The 19962-nt window shown below is 36.9% G+C and overlaps 1 protein-coding gene across 4 annotated transcripts in view; it reads left to right on the top strand.

Annotated features, from left to right (window-relative positions):
• Positions 1-19962, top strand: part of phf14 (PHD finger protein 14) — a 97726-nt gene that overhangs the window by 33439 nt on the left and 44325 nt on the right. For all 4 annotated transcript variants that reach the window (XM_067412268.1, XM_067412267.1, XM_067412270.1 and 1 more), the window contains exons 11-14: positions 427-522; positions 10116-10222; positions 10446-10577; positions 12390-12552. In XM_067412268.1, the coding sequence (XP_067268369.1) occupies positions 427-522; positions 10116-10222; positions 10446-10577; positions 12390-12552 (498 nt within the window). The remainder of the gene's footprint in view (positions 1-426; positions 523-10115; positions 10223-10445; positions 10578-12389; positions 12553-19962) is intronic.

Here is a 19962-nt window from a genome sequence, read left to right as displayed (position 1 = left end):
CCACTGTTTCCTCTCATCATCGTCTTTATCAAATGCCTGCCCGACGCTTATCTACTGTCTGGAGCTGAGAGTGGCCTCTACACAGCGAAATGCCACAGCGGTGTGTGCGTTTGCGAGAAAGAGAGACGTAGACGCAGGAAGCGTAATGGAATATTTCATGGTGTGCTGGGCTCTGAATCTGTTAAAAGCAGAAAATGTTATTTTTTTGCATGAGGGTGTGTTTTGATGTATAATGTTTCTTGCTTGCCTGAAATCAACCTGTTTTTTGTAACAAACTGTGTGTTTGCATATTACCATTCACAGGTTTGTGTACGCCTTTGGATTTGTACTCATTAGTCCACGCGTGTGTGTGCTAACAGACAAACCTGCCCAACTTGTCCTTGTCTTATCTTATCTCCCGCCTTGCCGCGGTTTTATCTGCCACAGCTGTGCGAGTCTCTGGAGGACCTGCAGAATGTCAACGGCCAGCTGAGGACCGAGGGCCAAGCCATATGGAGCATGATGGGGGGGATCCTTGGACAGGTACGGTTTACCTTCAACCGCCTCATTCTTTCTCTCCCCTGTCCATCTTCATTCAGTTTCTCTCCGCCCCATCCCATCCTTGATCCAGCTGTACACCTCATCTATCACAGCTCCAGTGAGCTTACAGCCCGCCCTGTTACAAACTGCTTGCTTCAAATGCTCTGACCAGGCTGGGATGCTTAAAAGGGCTCGTATTTTACACCTTCATAGCATTTTTTTTTTTTTTTTTTTTTCTGAATCCCAATTTTAATGATATTCAAGGTTTCTTACAATAATCAAAGACCACTTTCCACCCTTTCAATGATCTTTAGATTAAAAGGGGCTTCCGAAGATTTACCCAGATTTTGCCATGTTTGCACCACAGGAACTAGAAACAATTTTAGTTCTAGGAACTCCTTTTGGGGGAACTAAAGGGGCTTTCGCAGCAGGTAGTTCTAGGAAATTATTTGTAGGAACTAGCCACCAGGGTGGTTCCCAAAGAACTAATAGTTCCCCTAGGGCCGTTTTCCTGGTTGCATTCGCACCGCCATCAGGAACTATGAAGTGACGTTAGCTTTGCTTATTGTTGTGACTTTTATTTTGACAGCACTGAGAACACCAAAGCCTGAACACAGAGCACACTCTGTCTTCATTAGTTTACGATTTGTTTAACAGCCTGTCTAATATGTTATTAGGTAGAACTGTTATACAAAGAAAGAAGACAGTATGTGAAAAAGTATTATCATTTGCTGTGTGGTTGATGTCCAGTGTCACTAGCTGAGCTGAAATACATAATCATATGTTGCTTGGTCCCCTCAAAGTTGCATTGGATTTTCTCCTTAACTTGAGAGGTCCATCTGTCATTGTTTTCCATGTTCATAGAGTTAGTTTGTGGATTAAGTTATAGGCTATAAACTGTGTGTGTACACAGCTTTTTTAAAAATGGCGGGTTGGTGTTTCGAGTGCGTTCGGTAAATCAGCATACATTTACGTCACTGGTAGTTCCTATAGTGCTGGTTTAGACCCTACTCTGAAGAAGGGGGAAATTTAGTTTCCCCAAAAGGAGTTTATAGAACTAAAATGGCTGTATTAAATTTTCACACAATTACAAAACACATAAAACAAGTTCTTCTTTGATGTAAAGAGGTCCAGCCTACACGGTTATATAACAAACAATGATGTGTACGTGAGCATGCATTTGTTATAAAACGCAACGCAGCATGATAAATGCAATCTAATCTTTTTAATAAATATATAGAAGCATGCATATAAATAATATCACCATAATCTAAAATGGGTAAAAAAGTACTGTGAATAATTTTCTTTCTAGCACCTATGGAAAAACTTTTTTTTTTTTGCCGAAAGAGAAAGCGCAATCTTGGTTGTAATCTTTTTACTAAGTAATCAATATGAACTTCAAATGCCAACTTCTCGTCTATCCATATTCCCAGATATTTGTAGGTTGTTACTCTCTCTATATGCACGTCATCAGCAGTAAGAATAGACGGAGCAGTGATCATAGAACGACTACGTGAAAAAACAATATACTTAGTTTTATTCACATTTAAATTTAATTTTAATTGGAGTAAATTATGCTGAAAAATATTAAAAGAATCCTGTAACATTTCAATAGCTTGTGAAAGAGAGGCTGCAGCTGAATAAATTATTGTATCGTCAGCATAAAAGTGTAACTTTGCGGATTTTATTCCCTGCCCTAATTCATTTATAAAAATAGAAAAAAGAAGTGGTGCCAGTAAAGAACCTTGCGGGACACCCTTCTCGACTGTTAACATGGATGAAACATAATTATCTATAGCAACACACTGCGTTCAATCAAATAAATAATTTTGAAACCAACTCAAGGCCGAGTTACAGAGGCCTATACTTTTAAGCCTTTGTCAAATCAACAAACAAGGCCGCACAATGCTGTCTCTCATCGAGAGCGGTGATTATATCATTTGTAACAAGTGCAGTAGCTGTTATCGTACTATGGCCCGCTCTAAATCCTGACTGAAATGCGTTTAAAATATTTCGACTAGCAAGGTATTCTTTCATTTGATCATTTACTATAGATTCAAAAACTTTTGCTAAAACCGGTAATTTAGAAATAGGGCGATAATTATTCAAATCAGAGGGATCTCCTCCTTTTAATAATGGCATAACCATAGCTGATTTCCAAGATGTTGGAATTACATTTGTGGATAGACTCAAATTAAAAATTGATGCAATAGGTTCAGCAATAATGTCTGCATACATTTTTAAAAAAACTGGTTCAATTTTATCAAATCCACCTGATTTCTTACAGTCTAAATTTGAAAGTAACTTATAAACTTCGGTAGACAATATGGGGTAAAAGAAAATAAATCTAATTTATTATAATTTGTCGTCTCATCAATTTCCTGTTCATCAGTGATCAACGAATTATTGGTACCTGTTATCAAACTAGCTGAAACAAAATGATTATTAAAAATATTAACAATATCGGCCTTGTCCGTAATTAATCTCCGATCCACTTTTAAAACTTTTGGGAAATCAGTAGATTTATTTGTCCCTACAAGAGATTTTGTTAATTTCCAAAATTTAGAAGGATCATTCATGTTATCATTAATTAGATTAAGATAATATTGACTTTTAGAACTTTTTATCAATTTTGTGCACTTATTTCGTAGAAATCTATAATTTGACCAGTCCTCATCACTATTTGTTTTTTTTTTTGCTTTGGACCAGGCTAAATTTCTTTGTTTAATAAGATTAGAAACAGATTCACTGAACCAAGGATTATTTTTTTCCACTCACCCGATATCTACGTAAAGGAGCATGTTTATCACAAATTTTAAGAAAGGTAGATTTAAAATAATCCCAAGCATCAACCACATCATGTATAGACGAAACTAACTGTAAGTCACTATTATACACATCATGCAAAAAAGCTTGTTCATTAAAATGTTTGAACTGTCGTTTAAATATAAATCTGGGTGAACTCTTAGGCAATTTAAAATTTCTCACACAAGATATTGCACAATGATCGCTAAGGTCATTACAAAAAACTCCTATCGCAGAGAAAACATGAGGTATATTGGTTAAAATAATATCAATCAAAGATGATTTGCTCATACTCTTTCCATTTAGACGAGTTGGTGAACTTATCAGTTGTTCCAAACACAAGGAGTTACATATGTCCTTAAATGAGTCCAATGACTGAGACAACCAGTCCCAGTTTAAATCTCCCATTAAAACTAAATCAGAGTTAGACCAACTGTGCAACATATCTGTAAGCAGTGAAATTGCCTCACTTGAAGCTGAAGGCGGGCGGTAACAACCGACCACCATCATGTCAGACCCATTAAGTAAAAAAACTTTAATAGCTAAAAGTTCAAAACATTTTAAAATACTAACTGACTCTGTACAAATACAATTCATATTTACTTTAATATAAATTGCAACCCCTCCTCCTTTTTTGCTACGATCAGCTCTAAAAATATTATAACCATTAATATGCACCATATCATCTGTAATTGATTTTTTTCAGCCAAGTCTCTGTGAGAATTAAGATATCAGCTTCGGTCGAATCTGCCCAGATTCGAACTGCGTCCAATTTATTTACGTAACTTCTCACATTAAGATGGAAAAATCGTATACCATTACTTGATTTTAGTTCCGCTGGTGTTTGAAGCTGAGCCAACTTTGGGCCTGGGTTGGGATGAATGTTACCTGAAATATATATCTAGTATAGTATATATATATCTCCAGCAGTCTCCAGCAGTGTATATATATATATATATTTCAAATAAATGCTGTTTGAACTTTCTATTCATCCAAGAATATTGAAAAAAAGTATATCTCCACAAAAATATTAAGCAACACAGTCTTCATCATTGATTATAAGAAATTCTTTTTGTGCAGCAAATCATCATATTAGAATGATTTCTGAAGGATCATGTGACACTGAAGACTGAAAAATTCAGATTTGCCGCACAGGAATAAATAATATTTTAAAATAGATTAACACAAATAATATTTTAATTTTCAATTTTAATAATATTTCACAATAGTACTGTTTTTCTGTAATTTTTATTCAAATAAATGCGGTTTTGGCTAGGTTCTTTTTTTTTCACTCAAACTATTGAGTATCATCAAAAGACTAACAGATATAAGGATTTTATTTTGTTACCTTTATCATCAGAATTCATAAAGCTATGTTTGCTTGTTGAAACCTCAAAAAAAAAAAAAAAAATTAATCTTTGTTACATTGAAAAAATGGATCTTACTGGACATTTATTTCCCGTATCATAATAATAGCTGCCCTGAAACGACCTTTGTAATAAATGGCTAATGTTTTCACTTGAGCTATTGGCATAGTCCACACTGTCGTTTGTGGTTGTGACATTTACATTTACATACACAAAAGCATAACTTTTTTGTGGCTTAGTTTCCATAAACGGGCATTAATGGCTATAAATTTGAACATTATATGTCTGCATGGTAAATCACATTCGTTTTTGAAAGCTATATTGTGCATTACAGCTTATAAACCTTCAGTTAATAAACTGTGAAGTAAATTGAGTCAACATTTCTTTGGCTAATGGACATCTTTTACAGTTTTGGCCTACGGTGCAGACGCTTTGTGTGCTCAGACGCATCACATGGATCTAGCAGTAGGAGCGTATTGTTCACAGAATTTGTCTTTGACTTCACAGTGGAAAGAGTGTAAAGAGAGCAGAAATCTTCTCCCTAGATTTTTTGCACCTGGGTAATGAGCTGTGATTGAAAGAAATCTAGATTGTAGGCAGCACCCTACTGGGTAGACAGCGTTGAGGTAATTCTCTTCGCTGTAATGGGCCTCCTGTTTGCGAAATTCTTTCATTTGCGCTAACTGATTGACCTGTCATTGGCCATGCACTCAGCCCTGACTCTGTAGCTAAAAGCCGCCAACCTCTCCCCTGCTCACTATGGCAACCACATCACCAAGGTGCGTCGCCATGGGTGACGGTCACTTAATGAGTGCGAAAATGTGAAGGTCTGAAATGTTCTGTAGATCTCTCTTTTTGTCTAAATAACAGTCTGTACTTAGAATGCCATTTAGCAGGATATGCCCTGAAACAAAAATGTCATTGGCAACAGCAACCGTGAAAGGAATTGGAAGGTTTTGAAATATTTGTAAAGTTTGTCTGAAAAGTTCAGCCTCTTTGTTGGAGCTAAACATTGCTCAGTTTCATGCAGTGCATATGTGGAGAATTAGTGTAGACTAGGCCACACACAGAGTGAAAGGTTGTCACTAAGGAGCAGGGCTTGGCAATATGGCCAAAAAATTATCACAATAAATGTCAAGTATTTATTTCTTATAATTTTAAAAGCAGATTTTTGCTCTTAAGTGAAACCAGGCCGGTTTTAAACTACTCTTTATTGTCAGAACATTACAAACACTTCAGGTTTTTGAATTCTTTACACTTTTCCAGTCATTTTTCCTTTACAAAATAAACATCTTAAACACTAACTTCTTAGTTTCTGCATGTTCTACCGGGTGATATTGTTCCAAATCAGGTTTGTTTTGCCTGACTTTGATGATGCGTATCTTCAGCACAGTTTGCAGTGCAGGCTGCAATATTAATAATACATTTGACAGTAGCTTGAGTTGGCAGTAGTTGTAGCTTGAGTTAGAATGCAGATATGAATTTATGTTCTTTAACAAAAACAGTATCATTTGAAAAAACTGTAACAACCTAATTTTTAAATGGTAAAATGTAAATATTCGGACTGTTTGAGTTTTATTTCAATTAACATTGGTCTTCCATATAGCATACATTTAGATCATGATAACCACAAGTAAAACCATGCTTATAGCAGCTCACTGCATGGTAAAATGTAACTATATGGTTTCTATTGTATTTGTATACAGTAGCCTAAATACATTTAGGATAAATGCACAAATAGTATTGCTTAATCACAAAACTGTAATTATATTCCATGACTCCTTTTAATACATTTATTACATGTCTACATTAATAATATAATAATTTTAGATATGAATAACCCACATTTCTGCCACAATGCCATGATGCAATAAGTGTTGCTATAGTAAATCCATGGTAAATAATGTGATTTGTAGATTGAAAAGCCTTCTGACTGTATCGTTGCACACAGTGTTTCTCCTGTTTGTCAGCGCTGTTTCATCTGGCTACTAAGGAGGTATCGCCAGTCCTCTGTGTTTTGTCACCTTTTTAAATCACTATGATACAGCCAGGAAGTGTGATTTTGATGAGATGCTTCCCTAGAATGTATATGACAGTCCACATTTCCCCGTGGTAACCTAAAACCACAACAATCAGAACTGCAGCTTGCTTCGTTATCTCACATCTGATACAGCGACAAAACATTTAAAAGGCGCCCATTTGCATGCACCCATGCGCACTTGTTTAAAACTTAATTTGCATTGAATAACCGGTTACCCGGCTTAGAAAGTGTGTAAGATGGTTAATTAAAAGGATCTCTTAAAATGTCCTCTCGGCAGATAAATGCTGCAATAATGGAGCGAGGAGGTAGAAGGAGGCGAGGAGAGCCGAGCGGTCTTGGAAAAGAGTGAGCCAGTGAATCTGCAATGATGGTCATAAATCACATAATTAGAAAACGCACGCCGCTTAAGTAGCAACATCAGTCAAGGCGCCCCGCTCCTTTGTGTCATCTATCTACTACATTTTCGTTCCCTATCAGTCATTGGTGTCTGCACATAACCCTCAAGTTATTGATGTTCTCAAGAGAGGGTCTCATCTCTCGTTCCACCTTGGGTGAGGGAGAACTCACGCCGGTGCACTTAGGAAGGGGGCATGAATGTGTCTTTGGTAGCTTGTCACCTTTGCAAACTTTGCAAACTTTGTAGCATTAACAATATGATCTTCAAAATTTCACATTGAGTCTGAAATATTGTTTCATTTCATTTGGACAACTTTTTTTTTTTTTTTTCCTAAAATTGATAAAAATTCTGCTTTGGACATGGAAAAAAAGGGACCCTTTTCACAGACTGTGATGCGTTTCATGTTTATTAACATCGTAACAACTAGAAACAGAAAACTAGTTAACACTGATTTCTACTACAATAGCTCATCTTTCTGCAAAAAGCAAACATTATACTTGTTGTAGTTTCACCACCATAGAAATTTACCCAACTATGATGACTACGCTTTGGAGAACCCCAGAAATGTGAAATGATTCATTGGTGTGCAAAATTATTTGCAAGGATTTTATACTTTTAGCACACGCTTCAACAATATCAAATCGAACAATGATCACAAATCAAACTGATCTGTTGTTGACATGTGAACAAACTGTTATTTGCAAACATGGATGTTCTTATTTAAAGCCAATGAAACTCTGAAAAAAACAAGCACATCAACAAAAAAAATCTGTGCTTCTTATGAATGATTAATCCGAAATATTGTAGTGAAATTTGTTATTCGGATGTCCAATATTCCATTCAGATATCTGAACTTATTCAGAAAATGACAAAAAAATCATCAGTGAACATGAAAAAGATTGGTCGGAATTGTTTGCAAAATTTTAAACTTTTTGTCCTTCAGTTATATCTTAATGCATGCTTTAACAATGGTAATGAATCGAACAAAAATCCAATTCACAAATCAGGCTGAATGATTCATACACATCACACTGATCTGGTTCTTGATATGATGTGAAGATTAAGCTGTTACTTACTATATGTGCTTATCTAACAACAAAACAACAAAAAGCTCTACTTTTCTTCTGAACAATAAGTATGAGAATTTGTTGTGAATGTTTAATCAGGACATCAAATATTTTCATTCAGATATCTGAACTTTTTCAGAGAATGACGAAAATTCAGCTGTGGACTCAAATGTAAATTCTTTAACAATTTACATACAAGGAAAACATTACTTATTAATTTATTCCACCACATTATGTTGTTCTCTAACAGCTGTTTATCTTTAGTCATGTTTAGAAATTGCTTGTGTTTGTTAAATGAAATATTTTATGTGGACACCATGTGTTAAAACGTCAGTGTGGACTCCCCAAGCAGATCCACCCATTTGGAAATTTTGTGAGTTATATGACCCCTCTCAGGGTACCATTGGGATTCTCCACAATCTCTGCAAGACAGCAAAGTCTGTCTGGCTCCCTCAGCAGATGGCCAACCGCCTGTTCAGGCTGTTCAGTGGTGCTTTTTTCTTTATTTTTTTTTTGTTTTGTTTTGTTTTGTTCTTAGTCAAACACCTTTCTTCTCCAAATAATATTCCCACTGAAATTATGTGGATAGGAGGGACTGGCCACAGTAATCCAGAGTTTGCAGGTTGTGAAACCTGGCATCTCCTCGCTCAGCTCTCCGGTCTGTTATAATCCCAGTGGTGCGGTGGAGATGGACTGTCACCATGGGCACAAACTGAGCACGCTCAGATTGGAAAGACTCTAGAGAGAAGCTGCTCTGTGTTGCTGTGCGACCGGTTCCTACTAGATAATTTTTCTAATTAACCTGTCCTGGACAGAAAAAAATGCAGTACAGATGAATCTTACTTTCCTAGCCACTGTCTTCTCCAAACCCCATCCACACTTCTTCCCTGCATTTCTAGAAGTAACTTTCAAGAGACACTCTTAATTGAACTAATTTACATTATAAGTTTTGTCTTATTCAAATCTATACATTAAGTACTTTTTTCATTTGCAGAATGAGTCTGTAAGATGTAGCTAATGCTTTCTTTCTTTCTTTTCCAATTAAAAATAAATACAAATTGATATCTTCACTGAAAATTGAAATAGTTTTCATTGTACTGAAAAGAATGTCAAGTGACCCTGTTTGGCCAAAAAAAAAACCAAACATCTATTCTTAATTTAAAAAGAGTGTGTTTCCTTGCATTTGCACTATAAGAGGAGTAGCAGTGCTTTGTGTGATAGCTTGATGGAAGCTATTAGGAAGGTTACATATAGAGGAAAAGAGGGAAAGACATAAATGGAGTTATTTCTTTGCAAAGAACAGCATCAAACAGAAATGCAAAAAATCTTTCAGCCAGCTTTCATTATCACAAACCCATCATTTGTTGAATGAATTGCATTTGTTGAGGCAGTGTTTCTTTGTTTGTTCTATCAAACAAAAATAGAAGCACTTTAGTTTATTAGAGCCTACGTACCAAAGTAAAGTCTTGCTCTCATTTCATTTAAAATGTACATAATAGTGGTGCTTGATAAGGACATATACCTCAAGTTGTTAATTGAGGAGACAGGTTTGCTGGTACTTTTATAATGGATCGACTTGAGTTTTTGCATGGAAGACATTAAAACAGGCTGATATATCCAATAGAGCTGCATTGAAGGACCCCAGCCATCTCTAGTTACCAGAATATCATATTGGAGCTGGGCTCTTTTGACTGGGGCTAGTAAGCAACCACCCAGAAACTTCATGGCAGCATGATAAAAGTCATATTGAACACCTTAGCAACTGTATAGCACTGCCCTGGCAAACATTCATCACATTTTCTTTAGAAAATTACTTTAAAAGTAACTTTCTCAAGTTATGATGGTATAGTTTGTTCATGAATAATTTGATGTGTCTTTTGAAATGTGGTGTTAATTTTGTTGCTCTGCTTTATTTGCAGAAATTGAATTCTCCTGCAGTTCTGAAAGCTCCCAAAGAGAGAAAGCCAAGCAAGAAAGAGGGAGGATCACCAGGGAAGTCGTCAAACCTCCCAGCTATGCTCTACAGGTTAGCTTGCAGCCAATACAGGGTGCCAGCAGGTTCCCAGTATCATTGGGCACACCTGGGCAGTGTTATTGTGATATAAGTATTAAACGTTGACCTAGAGTTCATAAATTATTATGCACATTATGACAGAGAGAAAAAGTGTGTAAAGATATCTTGGCTTAAAAATCTATGCTTTAATATGGTTCTGTGCTTTAAATAAGAAACCGTTTCATGTTCTGTGCAGCTGTGGGATCTGTAAGAAAAACCAAGACCAGCATCTTTTACTGCTGTGTGACACCTGTAAGCTGCATTACCATCTGGGCTGCCTGGACCCACCTCTCACACGCATGCCGAAGAAGACCAAAAACAGCTACTGGTGAGAACAGGGCTGGGAAAGGGAATTGAAATGTGATTTAGGGTGTGTTCACACCTGGCAATTTTGGTTTGATTAAAATGAACTCTGGTGCGATTGCTCTTTAATGCGGTTCATTTGAATAAGTGTGAACACTGCCATCCGAACCCTGGTGCGCACCGAGACCTCTGAAAAGATGGGTCTCGATCCACTTTCAAACGAACTCTGGTGCGGTTCGACTGAAATATGAATGCAACACGGACCAAAGACATGTAAACGAACCAAAAACAGGACATGATGTCACAAGATGTGACCCTAAAAAGGACAATATGATCAAGCATACCGTTTGTTCCTCTCATCATAGTTGCAATGTTGCCCATCACAGTTCGTTACAGCCATCAGAACCACGTCTCCTCGCAGCAGATCTTCGTTTGTGTGTGTAATGGAGGGATTCCTGCCGCTGTTTTGACTCCTTTACACATTTTATTAGCTCTTCACGAGTTCTCAGCTTCATCATATATCACAATATGTACACACATACAGGGAGCGCATTTAGCCCAGCACAGCTGTTCGACAAGTTCTGTCACAAAATATACATCATGAAAGCTGTTAATTCTATTTTTTTGTGCTAAAAATTACAGTGTGAACCAGGACTAAATGTATGATTTTCTTTTTTAGTCTGGAACAAAAGAACCAAGTTAAATGAATTACAAGTGTGAACACCCCCTAAAATTCTTCTGGAAGTGCTCTTATAACTCTAGAACAGCTAATAATTAATAACGGCTCATAATTATAGAAATTTACAATTTCAAATAAGTAAATAAAAACAATCAAAATAAAATATTTATTAAAAAAGATATTAAGAAAATATTTAATTATTTACCTGTGACTACATGCGGAATTTAAGTCCGTTATTGAAATCATAGGCTGTAATTCAAGTAAATATTTTAGGTCAAAGGAGTTTGCCTTATCAAAACGCTTGGGAATCCTTGCTCTGGAGGAAACAAATAAACTGTAAAACTATTTACAGTTTCACATTTTCTTTGCTAGGGCTGTCAATTGATTAAAAATTGTAATCAAATTACATGATACATTTGTATATGGGTCAGGGAGCATGATTAATTGCAGGAGATTTTTATTAATTTTTTTTTTGCTATAATTAATCACTAAATTAACATGTTACTTTGACAGCCCAATTTGTTTAACGTCTATAGCAAAATAAAGATGTAGTTTCAAATTCTCAGAGTGGTATTCCTCTTGCAGTGCTTCATAAAGTCCCTCCATGTTTTCTTTCATAAGGTTATACTAACTGTCACTTTCAAAATTTATGTGGAGCTCCACAGTTGCATGCGTGAGCGTTTCTGTGTTTTGTTTATTTGTCAAGCTGAGCCCAATGCTTTCGCTGCTGATTCGAGTAATTCATTTAATCCATGAATAAGAAAGCGTGATGTCGTTCCGCTCTGCTGGATGGAAATTAGAAAGCATTCGAAAGATAAAATTGTGTGGGGGGCCAAGTCGTACCTAATTACTGGCAACTGCCTGCCCCTGAGACAGTAATACTGTATAATCAAAAAGCTTTTTCTTTGCACTAAAGAATTTGACTATTTCTTCAATTTTATATATTGTTTGTGCGGGATACTTAACATCCCTTTTGTTAGAATGAATATGACACATCTGCTTCCAATAGAAAAACATTGACATGGACCTTGAAAGCCACTCTCTCATCTCAAAGATTTCTCCATGTTGAGAAATCAATAAGGTCAAATGAAAGCAAAAGAATACCTGACTCCTTTATCACTTTCTCTCTCTTTTTATTTCTCGCTCATCCTTTTCCAGGCAGTGCTCTGAGTGCGACCAGGCCAGCAGTGACGAGGCTGACATTGCCATGGAGACGCTACCGGATGGAACCAAAAGGTCCAGGAGGCAGATCAAGGGACCAATCAAATTTATCCCCCAAGAAATGAGCCCAGAGCCCAAGAAGCTTCAAGTGAGAGGGACTGTGAGTATGAGCATATCTTGAGTTCACTGATGATGAACGAGTGTTAAAAAGCCAATGCTTGAAATTGGGCTTCTAATACCACTTTTTCCACCAGGACCACAAAGCCAGTGCTGGTGCCAAATCTGGCTTGGTTTCACAGATTTCCACTATTTTCACTAAAGAAAAAGGTGGTTCTCTAACCAGAGACCACTAATGCTTCAGATTATCATTTACGTCTTCAACATGAAAACATGGTCCAGTTCTGAGACTGACAAATCCCTTGAAAAATGTCGCTGGAAAATGGGAATTACTTGGCTCAAGGGACTCTGTCTACTAGTCCATTTTAAGCTTTGTCTAGTTCTTCCTGATTGGTAGTTTAACTCTAGCTGTTGTCTTTCATTGACTTGAAATTGATTCTTTGCTCCTCATGTAAAAAAGATAATTGACCTGTTCTTTAGTCTCTTGAGCTTTCAGAGAGGTTATCGTTGAAGGTCACAACAGCCAACCTTGCTGATTACTTGAAAATCGACAACCTAAACACTATATCATCTTTAATTGTTTTATAAAATCACCTTGAAACTGATACAGCCATAATTAAGCCATCAGTAAAATCCCCTTTGGAACTGCTCCTTACCATTTCATTTTTATTAGAACATTAGCATTTAGAATTGTTTCCAATATTTAGTGGGCTGCCTTACTGCCTACTCCCTACGAAGGCAGTAGCCTTCAAACATAGCACCCTAACCTCAGAAGTTACTGGTTTGGAACACTCTATGGCACAAATAGTGCTACGTCTTGACTTAAAATTGATTCCAGTACAGTTTCACATTAGCATGTTACTAAGCTAACCCCACAATGTCAAAGACTGTATATATACCAAGACAGTTCAGTCATATTACTGTAAATGAGACAAAGTGCAACACTCAATATGGTCCCTGAAGCATGCTTGCTTAATGCACGAGCAATGATAGTTATTCTCACATGTCGCTCCAGCACAATTTTTTATACTTCCGCAAAGACGAATGAGGTTTGTTCTTCCTCATCAAGGAAGTACAGTTGAGCTTCCATCTACCATATTTGAGTGATCTATGTATGTTCACTGTTTATATGTAAATAAAAGACTAAATTAAATCTGTTCATCATATAAAGCAATCATGTCTCGTCAGAACCACTCGATCCGTATGTATTTATTTTACAACGTCTTTATGAATGTTTTGGGTGAATAGACTTTCATTGGAGGGATAGAAATCTCACAGATTTCATCAAAAATATCTTCATTTGTGTTTTGAAGATGAATGAAAGTCTTATGGGTTTGGAAGGACATGAGAGTGAGTTATTGATGTTGATAGAATTTTCATTTTTGGGTGAGCTAACCCTTTAACCCACTGGTACTGTTCGGTTGTCGGTCAAAAATGACTGAATCTTTTTTTTTTTTTTTTTTTTTTTTATATAAAATGAATGTACTATATTTTAGTTCGGTATTGTTTTTATTTAATATTTTGTATTTTTAGGGGATTTTATGGTACTAAATTATATTTACTCTGCTCAAAAAGTGAATAAATGGATTATAACTGCATAGACCTGACAATGAAATTTCCAACTTAAACTGTCATACATTTTGAATGCTTTGGAGCACAGACTTAAATTTGATTTCTTTTCAAAGGCCACACTAGGAAGTGAAAAAAGTTTTTAAAAGTTAACTTAAATTTATTGTTTATTCTTATGAAAAATGCACAAACATACTATTTTAAATTTTTATATTAAATATATATTTTCAAAAACATGTTTTACTCTAAAACTGCAAGAAAATCAAAGCTGTGTTTGTGTTCCAAATTTGAGTTTGATATCTCAAAAAAAAAAGAATTTCGGTCAAACATGATCGAAGAGCACCAGAGGGTTAAGGTGTGGTCACATTTAACATTATTTTGCAAAATTTGTTATTTCAATAGGAATCAATGCGACCGGGAATGTTGTGTCAGAGCAAAAGATTTCCCCACCCAGATTTCGAAATGAGTTCAAGTTGGTTTTCCGGATTTGTCGCTTTGACTAACAGAAAGCTGTTGGGTTTGAAAGTGATTTCTGTGTGAGCTGTGCTTCACACAACACTGAAGTATTGACAATAAACAATGGACCTTTTTTGCCAAATGTATAGCTTGCCTATGATTCCCTAAAATGCTTCCTTTGTAGGCAGCTCACTATGTTTTGGAACAGAGCGATTATTTTATTGTCTATTGAATGATCAGACTCTCTGCTTCTATCTGTAGAAGCTGAGCAATGCATTGAAGTGTGAGGGTAGGGTGTATGTGTGTGTGTTTTCTCAGACTTGAGATAGGGCTTGTCTTTCAGGCTCTCCATGGCTTCCACTTATCACTGTCCAGCATTCTCTGATCCTGCGATAGTGCTCCGGCAGCCTGGCTCCCTTAAGGAAGACAAAAGATATCCATCGGAGAAACGACAAGCTCTCCAGCCCTCCTCCATTTTGTCTTTTTCAACCTTTTGTTTTAAAGATTAGTCAATAAACCTCTCTCTGCCAGTTTTTAAATCGAATTAGGAAGTAAAGCGCAATTTTAGATGGCTTCTTTAGCACTGCAGCCGTTGGTTTTGGCTGGTGGCTGTCAAAATAGCTCACGTGAAGGTAAAAGGAATGACTTCCGGACGTTGTTTTTGTTTGCTGTATTTACGCATGTGAGTGTGTGCTTGCGTATGCCAGCCAGGGTTAATGTGTTTTCCCTTTAGTCTCTGAGACGCGTGCCCAGAAGTGAGGCGAAGGCTTCAGCGGAGAGCAGCTGGATTAAAAGGCTTTTATTTTTCTCTCTCTTCTGTAGCTCCGGCTAAACTCCACCAGAGAAAGATGCTTCATTGCAGAATTTATCTTCACTTGCACTCCAGAGTGTGGCAGCAGCTGAAAGGAGCCCTGCTTTGCATTGTTAATGCCCTTAACCAGCCGGTGTGGCGGTGGCAAGCCCTTGTAAAGCTGTGTTCTGATTTATCACGGCTAGCTAATCGACCCCCCGCCATTCCCTTCGTTCAGGAGTCAGTGGTGTTCGGCTTCGCTAATGTGCCACACTTTTCCACGGCCACTGAATACCGGCCCTCACGCACAACTGAAATGGCTCTCATGACTGCCGCACACTGAGATTTTGTTTTGAGTCTTTATTAGATTTGAAAAGATTTCTACATCATTCAATAGACTGACGCCATTGGAAATTTTGCCATAATTAGTAGAGTTTGATAAAGAAAGGGTCACTTTTCATTATACTTAGGTTTTTCAAGAATTAAACTGTCACCCATTTGTGATGAGGACATGAATGATACCTCATATTGTGCAGTTTGTGCAGGTGAAGTGCGCTATTACTTTTCTAAGAGAACAGACTTTAGTTTTTGGCCCTGGTAAACAAAAAAAAACCTATGGAAAAAAATCCTACTGTATATTCTTACTACAATGGAGGGTTTGTGTAATATCTAGAGACTAGAATATCATAGACCCTTAGAGTTGGGCTCTTTAGACTTGGTCCATTAAGTAACCACCTAGCAACCTTCCAGAACACCCTAGCAACCACATAGCAATGCCCTGGCAACCAGGCATTGAGTTTTATGTGACAGGCACCACTGCTACAAAATGTAATTAAATGCAATTCTTTTATTTATACTATATTTTAATTTGATGTCCTATAGTCATATAGTTTTGTTGTCATATAGTCCTATTTTTTCTTATCAAACACATTTTTGATGATTAGTTTACATGTTTGTCCTGGATTGTAAGCCATTAGTCTTCCTGGAATCGCTGCAGTAGGCTACTCTTTGTTACGATGCTTTTGTATGCACCAGTAGTTTTTCCAATCTTGTGAAAATTGATTCAGTGTTTTTTTTAAAGATGCATCATTGTGAGGTGCTTAATTAAAAAGTATTTATTTTTTTTTCTTTCACAAAGTCAACTTGACTGTCCTCTTCCAAGTGTATATTTTTGTTTACGTCAGCCCATCACCACGTTTGAAATACTTTACTGTTACATAGAGGTTCTCGGCACCGAAGACCACTGATCTAGCCTTTTATAGATTACCTTAATCGAGTCTGCCGTAATGAAGGAATAATGAAATAAATGAGTGCCTTTGTTTGGTGCCACCATCGAGGGAGAAGTGGCAGAGGCATTTAAGTGCCAATTGGCAGTGTGGAAGCAGTTAGCATTTATAATGATAAGTGTTCCATCTGCTGTGTGGTGGCAAGCCAAAGGCGACAGATGGAATTGTTTTCACAATCTGTTTAAATATGTTGTCGTTTTTTCTTCCCTTTTTAAAAAGCCCCAGCTTGGCACACTCATACGCCCGTTCGCATTAAGGTGGAGATGTTTGATTTGATTTGTGCAGTGCTGCTATTGTTTTTCTCATGTTTATCATCCTCTGATGGAGATGAAGAGTTGATCTGCTGATGGTAGACAAGAAAAACGTGAGGGCAAAAAGTGCTTCAGAAGAGCGCAGGAGAGTGTAGAATGAGTTTGGATACTCCATCTTGGTTCATGGCACACACAAATATCTAATTGAAACAGCCAGGGTTGACCCAATTGCGAAATGGCCTTATATCTGGATAGAGAGGGGCACCGGTTGGAGCTGTGGTCTGGGCTCTAAACAAAGGGATTGAATCCCTCTATGTCACACAAGAGGGAGCCGGACTGAATAAGAGATTTGGATTAGAGAGGAGCACCACTGTTTGACATCTGTAGCAGCAACAGTGAGCCGCAAGTCACCAGCTGCTCTGCGTGAGCCGTTTACTCGTAGAGAGCGTTCAACTTTGTTCTGTTCAGCTTACTGCCACATGCCTTGAACAACACATTACAGGCCAACTGAGCGGCTTTTCAAATCTCATTTTACTTTTATACTTTTCTCTTTTTTTTTGGTAATGAAGCCCTGAAGTGCAAACTTAAGGAAACATTTATCATTTGTTATTTCAGATTATGTCTCTGTTTCAGCTTTACCTACATCCAAATATGCCTACCTCCCTAGTATATAGTAGCAAATTAAAAACAGAACATGAAATTTGTAGTATGTCCAAATTTGTAGTATTAATAAAACATGCAATAAATCTTTACTGTGAACTGGCAGCACAACAGACCAAACAGTCCCCCTGCAGCCAATAATTGGATCCCTTAAAACTCATCTTTGATAATAACAATGAAATTTATTTACACATATTTAAAAGTTTGTTTTTTTTCTGTGAAAATAATTTCTTCATGGCTTAAAATAGCTTGAATGTAACTCTACACCCTTGCTTCATTTAATAAGTTCAGATGCAAAAGCAATCATATGAAATCATATGATTTCAAGATGAATGACGGTGTGCGTATGAGCCGCTTTCAATTGCCGAGCTGTGAGTTTTGATCATGTTTTGTCCATCATTACAGTGGCAATGACAGGATTTCATGAGTAGCAAGTAAACAACAGTGTTCCTTTTGCTGCTGTAAAACTGACAGAAACTGATGTTTTACTATGTCTTGTTGTCCAAAGAGATGGATTTGCTCTTGCAAACAAATACACTCATGGACATTTGCAGCAAAAGACAGTCAAATTTGTTAAAGGTGCCCTAGATTATGTTTTGAAAAGATGTAATATAAGTCTAAGGTGTCCCCTGAATGTGTCTGTGAAGTTTCAGCTCAAAATACCCCATAGATTTTTTTTTTTATTCATTTTTTTAACTGCCTGTTTTGGGGCATCATTATAAATGCAGCGATTTTATGCTGTGGCCCCTTTAAATCCCGTGCTCTCCGCCCACAGAGCTCGCGCTTGCCTTAAACAGTGCCTTAACAAAGTTTACACAGCTAATATTACCCTCAAAATGGATCTTTACAAAGTGTTCTGCATACATGCGGCATACATGCGTCGGATTATGTAAGTATTGTATACTGTTATATTGTTTACTTCTGATTTTGAATGAGTTTGATAGTGCTCCATGGCTAACGGGCTTATGCTACACTGTTGGAGAGATTTATAAAGAATGGAGTTGTGTTTATGCATTATACAGACTGCAAGTGTTATAAAAATAGCGACGGCACTTGTCTCTGTGAATACAGTACGAAACGATGGTAACTTTAACCACATTTAACAGTACATTAGCAACATGCTAACAAAACATTTAGAAAGACAGTTTACAAATATCACTAAAAATATCATGTTATCATGGATCATGTCAGTTATTATTGCTCCATCTGGGCTGGCATATGCAAATATTGGGGGCGTACACCCCGACTGTTACGTAACAGTCATTATTATGTTGAGATTCGCCTGTTCTTCAGTGGTCTTTTAAACAAATGAGATTTATATAAGAAGGAGGAAACAATGGAGTTTGAGACTGACTGTATGTCATTTCCATGTACTGAACTCTTGTTATTTAACTATGCCAACATAAATTAAATTTTTCATTCGAGGGCACCTTTAAATACCAATAAATTGACTAAAGTCAAGATATTTTTGGAAATAAGGCATTTCTTATTAGTCAGCTGACTAATAATCTTTTCATTGCCATTTAAAGTGAAATTACTGAACCTAAACAGGAGCCAGGTAAAAAAAATGCTCATTTAAAAGAAAAGATGTCAGATGGACTTTTTTGCAGAGAAACTCTTCATATGCAGACCCATGAATATACAAATTAGTCCCCACCTCCACCCAATCACACCAGCTCGGACTGCCTGATCTACTCGGTCAACTGTAGTAAACGCTACACAGTGGCAAGTGGAAATATTGGTTTAATTTAGCAATGTATTTTTGAGCCAGAAACTGATTCAGAAGAACAGGAAGAGCGAATTCTAAGCACCCTCAAACGGAAGCAAGAGCACCCTCAGTTGATATTGTAATAATATTATTTTGATGAAACAGATTTGTTAAATGGTCCAGTGAAATGTCAAATGTTTCTATTGACATTTTTTTGTGTGTGTGCGCAGTGGTGAGCAATGTAGCCAATCACAGACGTGTTTGTTGATTTCTTGAATCAGTGGCCGAATCCACTCTGCACGCTTACGAATCTTCTAACTAACAAAATGTAGACACAATGTAAATAAGAGACTTTATTGATTTATAATGCAACTTTGTGAGATAGTGAACTGAGATGAGTGACAGCTTTTAGTTGATTCTTCTTTGCACGCTTTCTAGGCTATATATAATCCATTCAGAATTGGAATTAAAGTGGACACGTCATTGTAATTGATATGATTAGCCCTTGGCTTGACCTATGTTATCAAACAGCTAATAATGTGTTGCGACTGTTACACAAACCATGATCCCGGCCACCATCTCAGTCAGACAGATGCCTTCTAAAATCAGCATCCCTAGTAAGATAAGAATAGTTGATAAGAAAAGTTGGCTGGATTGGTTACATATTTGGAGTTAGGGTAGTTTCAAACCACCTTTTTGAGACTGTCTTTGGTACAATGCAGTTTTAAAGAGA

Source organism: Chanodichthys erythropterus, chromosome 15, assembly GCF_024489055.1.
Source record: "Chanodichthys erythropterus isolate Z2021 chromosome 15, ASM2448905v1, whole genome shotgun sequence".
NCBI lineage: Eukaryota > Metazoa > Chordata > Actinopteri > Cypriniformes > Xenocyprididae > Chanodichthys > Chanodichthys erythropterus.
This window is presented reverse-complemented; position numbering and strand designations above follow the sequence as displayed.